General features: G+C 37.7%; 1 protein-coding gene across 1 annotated transcript; it reads left to right on the top strand.

Moving 5' to 3' along the window:
* The first annotated feature begins 826 nt into the window (after nucleotides 1–826).
* LOC107831680 (receptor-like protein 4) lies at nucleotides 827–9128 on the top strand. Its single transcript, XM_016659467.2, has 9 exons — nucleotides 827–1039; nucleotides 1169–2236; nucleotides 2539–2686; nucleotides 3733–3804; nucleotides 4119–4187; nucleotides 4769–4837; nucleotides 5129–5206; nucleotides 7208–7413; nucleotides 8593–9128. Exons 1-9 carry the CDS (start codon nucleotides 970–972, stop codon nucleotides 8697–8699), a joined length of 1887 nt encoding a protein of 628 aa, XP_016514953.2. The 5' UTR covers nucleotides 827–969; the 3' UTR covers nucleotides 8700–9128.
* The last annotated feature ends 209 nt before the right edge of the window (nucleotides 9129–9337 follow it).

Genomic DNA, 9337 nt, shown 5'->3' with positions numbered 1-9337 from the left:
ATATTAATTAGTACTTGATGATTCCATTATGAAACTCTTTTACATGCATAATATTATTATTTTCAGCTTATTATGCACATGATATAGATGTTTAAATCAGTCAATGTAAATATGCTCATTACTATCCAACTCAAGTACTAAATAGACACTATCAAAACTGTAGAGGGATAAAAATCCCTTCATCTTTAATCAAATATTTCCATTTCGAGTCATTTAAATAGAGAAATTCCTTATAAAAAGAACCTCCTCATTTACAAGGGAACAATTTCCCCTTAGGTAACATTTCTCTATTTTCTTGAGTACTCGCTTCAAATATAGTAAAACTTTAAGTATTAAGAGATGTTATTCTTATTGTTTCCAATATAACTATTCGATAACACAGGTTGTATTTTGCTTGCAACAATCCAATAAGTATTTCCGATGAAAAAAATACTAGATATTCTGTTTTCTAAAACCAACACTTTTACTGTTGTCTGACACAGTATAATAAGTTATACGCGATATAAATTTATAGTAGTCCATCAAATATATTCTCTCTATATATACAAATACAGGCGTTTACACACACACACATACACATATATATATATATATATATATATATATATATATATATATAGTCTTGTGTTCATTTTAGAAAAGTGTTAGCTTTATGTGTACCTTTCTCGAACCCTGTCCGAACACGGTATATTTTGTACACCGAACGGGCTACCTTCCCTCACTGCCCCTTCCCACCCCCCACCCAAAAGTCAAGAAATCGAAGCATCAATCTTGGCTTAGCTTTCATTCATTACTAAAATTAGTCTTCTTCAATTCATTCATTTTCATACTTTGTCTTACACCACCCCGCCAATCTCGCAATTCCTAACCCCCCCACCCCCCCACATGCAATAATCACACCCCTTTTTCCCTCCCTTATGTCCAAACAACTAAATTCACATTATCTCTCTCTTCCCTCTTTACATCAATATGTCTCTCTTCTTCTTCATCTCCCTTTTACCTTTTCTCCCTTCTTCCTCTTCTCTTCACTACCCTTTCAGTAAGCTCAACTTAAAACTAACTTCAACTTCATTTTCTCATCATTTTTCCCAACTGTTCTAATTTTAACCAACTAACTTAACTAACTTTCTTTTTCCCTCTTTTTTTTTTTTTGTTGTTGTTGTTGCAGATTATTCATTACATATAGATTGCGGAAGTCTTTCAAATTCAACTGACGTCTTCAATACGTCATGGCTTTCCGACCGTTACTTTACCGGCGGGTCAACCTCCGTCGTATCCGAGCCTCTCCACTTTCAACACTCACAAGAAAAAACCCTCCGTTACTTCCCCGTTTCCTCCGGTAAAAAGAACTGCTACGCAATTCCCAATTTGCCCTCCGCCGGCCGTTACCAGCTCCGTTTGTTCACCGTCTACGATAACTACGATGGGAAATCACACTCCCCGTCATTCGACGTCTCCGTCGAGGGCAATGTCGTCTTTCAATGGCGTTCCCCTTGGCACGAATCCATCTCACGCGCCGGCGCGTACTCCGATCTGTTTTTTACTATTGATGATGATGACGTGGCGGATGTTTGTTTTTACAGTATTGCCACTGATTCCCCCGTGATTGCGTCGCTTGAAATCACGCAAATTGATCCGGCTTCTTATTTAGTCAATGATAGTTCAATTTTGGTCAATTATGGTAGATTTTCCAGCGGGTCGGATCAATGGGGACCCGGTTTTAGTAACGATACGGATCGGTTCGGCCGGTCATGGCAATCGGACTCCGATTTTAGGTCTACGGTTGCGGGGGTATCCACTGGAGCACATATTAAGGCTATTTCTGCAATGAAAAATGTTGTTAATGTGGATAAAGCACCAAATTATTTTCCTTTGAAGTTGTATCAAACTGCAGTTACTGTAATTGGTGAAGGAGGTGAATATTTGGAGTATAATTTACCCGTGGACGCGAAATTGGATTACTTGTTGTGGTTTCATTTTGCCGAGATTGATGTAAGTGTGAATAGAGCTGGGAAAAGGGTGTTTGAGGTGGTGGTGAATGGTGAGAATGTGAGTAGAGTGGATATTTATGAGAAAGTTGGGAGCTTTGCTGCTTATGATTGGAGTTATGTTGTTAAGAATTTGAGTAGTGCTGAGTTGAATGTGAGGCTTGTGCCTGTTGTGGGTGCGCCTGTGATTTGTGGCCTTGAGAATTATGCTATTATTCCACCTGATCTCAAGACTCTTCCTCAACAAGGTATACTGATTTGAGTTTAGTTATATGCACTCACGATGTAAAGAGTGTAATTTCTCCTATTATAGAAGATTCCTTTCCATTTTCTTAGGGTTACCAATTAATGTTTGTATAGAGAATTACATGCAGTTGCCTTTTCAGCGAGTTGATGGTCTAAATATTTTTACACGTTCACTGTATAGAACTTAATGAAATTTAGTTTATTTCAAGAACTCGTCGCAGTTGTGTGTATTTTTGGTAATTATGTTAGTTGTGGAAGTTCCTTTCGGCAAAATTTGAACTTGTTCTTTTGCCTGTGTTTGCAGTTGTTGCTATGAAAGCATTGAAGGAGTCGCTTAGAGTTCCGGATAGGATGGGATGGAATGGTGACCCTTGTGCTCCTACTACTTGGGATGCTTGGGAAGGTGTTACATGTCATCCAACTAAGAATGGATCGCTTGTGATCTCCCAAATGTAAGTTATTCTTCTCTCTCTGTTGTACGTGGATACATGTTCAATGACGATGGGAGAGTATTTGAGCTAGCAGTTAGTGTCTAGCCTGCTTGGATATCTTAATGGAGGTCATAACTTTACTGCTAGCTTGCTACCTTTCATTATCTGATAAGGGGCACATACTAACATGTGGTGATAGCACGGCACAAGTGAGATAAGAACAATGTATAATGTGTGTGTTGATAACATTAGGGTTGGCTAGAAAACTGATGTAGAAGATCGAGAACAAAGCCATGTCTTTCTTTTAGTTGCAATACAGAGTCGCAGTGCACAACTAGAAGTGGACGGAGTTTTTGGAGCAGCTATCTTGCCAAAGTGAATTACCTATGTATGTATCTGTTCTTAACAAATTCTTGAGCCGAGGGGCTATCCGAAACAACCTCTCTACCTTCATAAGGTAGAGGTAAGGTCTGCGTACACATTACCCTCCCTAGACCCCACTTGTGGATTCCACCGGGTTTATTATTGTTGTTGTATCTGTTCTGAACAATGAAGCATAGCATGGGATATTGAGTTGAATGAAAAATGTAGAACTTGCTGCGCAAGTACCTGGGGCAGAAGATGTATGCCTTGCAGGTCTTTTGGCTATGGCTAGGTACCGTAGTGCTCTGCGGTCTTAACTCAAAAAGACATTTCGAAACATTGTTTCAAGCTTAAGAACCCAATTCCACAAAATTTTATTGAAATGCCGAGGCAAGGCATTTGGGTTTGGATGTCAATTCATCTTAATGAAGGAAAGAAGCGTCATGGAATTAATTCAGATTTCAGATCTACTAGTACACGAGCCCTTGGAAACCACTGTGGTTGGACTGTTAAAGTGTGAAATTTCCACAGCTCTTACTTGGCAAATGATGTAATCATTAATTTCAAGTTGTGTGTCAAAGAAGGAAAGAAAAGAAGTTTTCCCTGCAACGAATATCCCCTTGACTTTCTATTGTTTAATTCAATGTGATAAGTAAAGCACCACATGTATATCCTTCTTGATTCTTTTAGTTCTTTTCTTTCAGAGATCTTGGAAGCCAAGGCTTAAAGGGATATATCAGCGACCAAATTGGGCTCTTGTCTAATTTGGTAAGCTTGTAAGTATCAACTGTCAATTTCGCACCTCTTAACAGTTTATCTCTTAAATACCGGAATTTCACATGTTAATCCTCCTATGTAGTATCTAGACTTGCTCACTAGGTGGTCCTTATAAAATGATTAAGAGGTGTTCGGATACACTGAAAACATACTAGTATCTGCGTATGCTCATTATGGTGCCCGATGAATAAATACTTTCTATTGGATCATTTCAGCTGCACTATCTTCTTTTCTGCACTTTTACTGTTTGTTACCTGTGTTTTTATTTTGCCTTTGCAAATATTCATTCTACTAATCTTACTTTTTGCAACAGGAATCTAAGTTCTAATTCTTTGGGAAGTTCTCTACCGTGGGGATTGGGTCAGAAGTCTCTCGTGAAACTGTAAGACCATATATTAGCACTGTGTTCTTGATCGTGATTTTGTTTGCTTGAAATGGTCTGGTGTTTTGCATCTTAGAACTATGGGTTTTATCAAGTCCGACTTACATAAATTGTTGAATGTTATTGGAGTCCTGAATTACACGGATCCTGCCAGATTTTTCTGATTCACTCACTTGCTACTAGTTTAACAACTTGCCTCTTGTAAATTCCTTTTATTCTCTGGACCTTTTTTTGTTGAGATAAGGTCCTTTTATCCCTGGTCCTTAGATTGAAGTTTTGGTTATCAACTTTATTTGAACTAACAATGTCACTTTTTAAAGCTTGATCTTTGGACCCCTCCCAGCTATGTCTTATTGAAGTGTTTTTTTTGGGCTCCAATTTCCCTAAAACTCTCGTCTATCATAACTACTCTTGTTCAGAAATAGCCGTAAGGCCTAGTGTATTAGTCCTCTTTCTCTCTTTTGAAGAGCTAACCCCTTTTGTAAAAGAGAAAAGTGCTAGCCCCTTTTGTCAAACTGGTTTGCGGTTACATTCTTGGTACTTGAAGCTTGCAATTCGTCATTTGGAGATCTTTTGTGCAGGGATTTGTCAAATAACAAACTTACCGGATCCATACCTGATAGTCTAGCTTCGTCCACCTTGCAATTTGTGTAAGCTTCATTCTTGTTCTCCTTAATCTTTTCATGTATTTGTTGTTGGGTATTTTATTTTTTGTGAGGTACCAGTTGCTTATTGCATGATTGTTTTACAAAGCAAGATAAGTATTTGGGTTGTAAATCATTGGGATTGAACAACAACAACAACAACAACCCAGTAAAATCCCATTAATGGGGTCTGGGGAGGGTAGTGTGTACGCAGACCTTACCCCTACCCTGAAAGAGTAGAGAGGCTGTTTCCGAAAGACTTCTGGTTACTTCTAACAGTTTCACTGTTTTGCTCAGGTATTTGAATGGTAATGAACTCGAAGGCCAAGTGCCGGAGGAACTTCTCTCCATTGGGGTCCATGGTGGAGCTATTGAGTATGTCATGCTCTAATTTCTGGCTAAAGTAATTCCTTTAGTGGAATTTTAAGTTCTTCTTTTAGTAATTTTTTTTTATTTTCGAATCGATGCTACTAAACAAACAGAGCCAATTCAATGAAGAGTGTGCCTCTGCTGCTGATGTCATTAGTGCAAGAATTGAGATGCTTCCCTCTGTTAATTTCTAGTTTAGGCTGTTAAAATACCTTATGGCAAAATAGTTTAAGTTGGAGTTTGCCCTTTGTTTCATGACCTATAAAAGTAATTTTTCTGGTTTAACGCTATCGCCACAAGACTTTTTACCGATCTTCAATTATTCTATCATGCCTGCTATCTGTTACCGTAAGAAAGGACAATCTCTAGATATCTTAATTAGGTACAGGAATCATTAGTAGCTCAAGAATGTTGTTGTTTCCTTTTGTTTTTCTCTGTAATTTATTTTTAACATTTTGAACCTAGAAGCTCCAACTGATTAGTTTCTAGAGTTCACTGTCAGAATGCTTTTGTGGTTTTTAATTAGGAGGTAGCTCTGTAAAGGGGAGTCTGTTAGGAACTAGTCCTGAACTTTTTGGACTTTGTTCTAATAATCCTTTGTAGCAGCTAGTTGGTTAGTGATGAATTGTAAGATTGTGCGGGAGTGAGTTCAATATGCAAAATGGAAAATGGTTTTTGGAAGCTGAAGGGTAATTTTGTGGGCTTCATGGAATTAAAGTAGATCATAGAGGGGCAGTAGTGGAGTATCTTTTCTCCATGCAGTAATTGGTTAGACACCATGGTTGTTATAAAAAGAAGAGATGGAAGACTTCTGGTTTGATAGGACAGAGGAGGGAGAGGCGATTGAGAGATGGCCAGTACGAATATTCTTCGCAATTAGGGTTTTGCTGCACGCTTCGCCTTATAATAGAATGAAAACATCTTACAGGCTTAAAATTGCCAAATGACTCATATATTAGAAAATTTAAGAGCAAAAAGAGTAAACTTGCTCGGGGAAATATACACCCTAGAGAAAAGGTGTACGCCTTAGCCTAAAAACTCTGAAGGTGGCTATCTCCTGGGAGTCTTGCTAGGCGCAAGACATTTTACCAGAGTCTTGCCTAAAGGTGAACTGTGCATTGTGCCTCGACTAAGCCTTTGTTCCCTTAAATTTGGGAGATGGAATTCTACGGTCCATCTCTTTTTTTTTGTGTACTCTTTGGGTACTTGCGAAATTTAATAATCCAGCTTTGCATAGTTGCTTTTGAGTTTATTTATAAAAAAAGAGTTGCTCTTCGAGTTTCTTTGGAGTTACTTGACAGGAAATAGATCATATCAAAGGAGTTAGGTTGAATTCTACAAAGTTGTAATGGTGCATAAAGGGAGAAGAAGTTTATCAAATGTTTTTGACCTGCAAAATAGGACGGAATACTCAACTTTTTAATCTGTGCGAGGATTTAACAAAATTCTGATGATTAATTGAACTTGAGCTTTCATTAATGTCAAAGTTTGAATTTTGTTACCAGTTTGGTGACATATAAATTTCAGGAATAGATTCTACGAGGAAATGACACTATTATTCTGGGAAAGAAGATTTAAAATCATTAATGGTGTAGTTTGCTTTAGAGATTATTTTGCAGTAACTATGCTTGCTTGTCCTAAACAAGAAGAGTAAATCATAACACAATGGTGCCTTCTGACGAGGGGGGAGGAACGCTGGGGTTTTTGGGGGGGGGGGGGGTGGAAGAAAATAGAAACTGGTGTTAGCTACTTTTGGTTCAACTCCTATGTCCTCTAAACTCTATTAAGGAAATGTAAAACACGTAAAAACACTTTACTGTAAGCTTTGAGATCTTTGAGAAAATGATATAATATTGTCAAATTATTAGCTATTATAGTGGACGCCTCAGTTTAATTTTTTCTTGTGATAAAAATTCTACAAGGCGGGTTATTTTCTCGGGGTTTATATGTTGTTTCTTCCTTCATGTACTAGTAGTTTTACTGACAGAAAGCATATTGCTTCCACAGCCTCTCTGGTAATAAAGGGTTGTGTGGAGGACCTACCTTGCCGGATTGTCCACTATTTTGGAATAAAGATGGTCTCTCTACAGCCGGTAAAGCTGCAATTGGAGTATCATGTCTAGTATTTGTTTGCGTGGTAGTTTTGGTGGCGTACATCTGCTACAAGAGGAGGCAGAATGATTATGACTTTGGTCTTCCGCACGAACTAATGTGTAAGTGGTTTCTGGGCGATTATAACATGTTATTTTTTCCATATTTTCTTTGTACTTTTAAATCTGCATGAAGAGAGTACTTACCTGTTAACTGATTATAGAGCTACTTTATGTGACATCCTGTTTTTGAGGTCAAATTTACATTATTCTCCGTCATCAAATCTAAAAGTTGCATGAACAACATGTTTAACAAGATTGCGCTGCATCATGATCAGGATAATACGAGTTCTTAGGCTGTAGCCCAAGTAAATGTCATGCAGTACCTCTGCGTCAGCTAAAACACACACACACACAATGATGTGTGTGTGTGTGCGTATCTTCAACTGAACTGTACTTTTTTTACGGAATAGCATAATATGGTATTTCTTCAATGATATATCATAGTCATAGATGTTATTGTCATAGATTGTCTGGAATATACTTTATATAATATGGTTCATATGATGTCCACTTGTTTGCCACCATTCGTCCCCATATTCGGCTCTTTATCTGCCTGACTAACTTGAAAATGTCCAAACTTAACCAATAGGTGGCTTTTATTAACTATACTGTGGTAATATTTGTTCTGGCTTATATACTTTACCTTCACAAAAAAAAATATCTATCTTATGGCTGATGATAGAGATTCAAGTTGGTTTTGTGAGGTATGATATTTGAAGCTTTATGAATCATGGCTCTGCTCCTTCACATTTCACTTTGTCACAGATTTGTATTATCATATTCTGAGAGAAATATGCACATTGTCAATTTTGTATCTGTTACTAAAATCTTGGGATAGCAAGTTTACAAGTATTTATATTTAAAGTCTACTCCCTCTTTTTCAAATCAAATTTGTAGTTACTGAGGGTCAACTGGAACTGGACTAAGTTTTCGAAATTAAATTGAAGGATGTCTGATTTGTTTTCTTAACATGAAATTATCTATTTTCCTGTTGAATATGGTGGATGCTAGGTAATTTACTTTCTATTACAGGTTGAATTTTTCCTTTCTACCCCTTCCCTTTTTCCTTCCTGAGCCAAGGGTCTACTGAATACAGCCTCTCTGCCTTTGTACCTTCCCCGGACCCCACTTGTGGGACTACACTGTTTTTTTTATGGTTGTTGTTGTTGTTGTTGTTATACTGTTGTCTATTCTAGATTATGAACTAATCTCTCCACCTTCCACAATTCGTCTTAACAGCATTAGCTGCAAAGAGGAATAGGTATCAGCGGCAAAAGTCGCTGATGACTCTAGAAATGGAGAGCCAGCATGCCAAAGGATTTATACCAACATATAATGCAACATGACATAGCTTGTACTTGTGGGAAGAGAATGTGAATTTTGATGGTGTTCAACTTGCCAAATAGAGACAGATAGAGGACATTGATTGTGTCCAATACAAGGTGCTGAGGATAAGGAGCTTAGGGATGGGCACCAGTGCCTTAAATGATATGACTAAGGAGGAGCTTTTGACAAGGGGTCTCTAGAAATGCAGATTGTTTTGTAGAGTTCAATGTATGCTAATTTGTTAATGAATCCACCAAACAGATAGGCAAATGCCTCCATTGTATCATACCCAATTTTGGGCATTTGACAAACGTATATGATTGTGACTCAGCATTGTAATGCACATACAGATAGAGAACTTTTCTTTGTTTGGTTGATCCCATAATTGACATTATTGTGTACTGATGATATTGATTTTTACTCAATAGAAAATTGTTTGAGTCGTAAAACAGAACTTCTTCCAAATACAACAACAAAAACATTCCAGTAAATGCGTACGTAGACCTTACCCTTATTCCAGAGTGGTAGAGGGGCTGTTTCCGATAGACCTCCGGTTCAAGAAGACGAAAAGAGACAATAGATCAGTAACAACAACATAGGTCAGAAAGATAATAATACCAGCATCGTAAGAACCAGAAAATAGATGGAAAAAGCAATA

Source organism: Nicotiana tabacum, chromosome 24, assembly GCF_000715075.1.
Source record: "Nicotiana tabacum cultivar K326 chromosome 24, ASM71507v2, whole genome shotgun sequence".
Taxonomy (NCBI): Eukaryota; Viridiplantae; Streptophyta; class Magnoliopsida; order Solanales; family Solanaceae; genus Nicotiana; species Nicotiana tabacum.
This window is presented reverse-complemented; position numbering and strand designations above follow the sequence as displayed.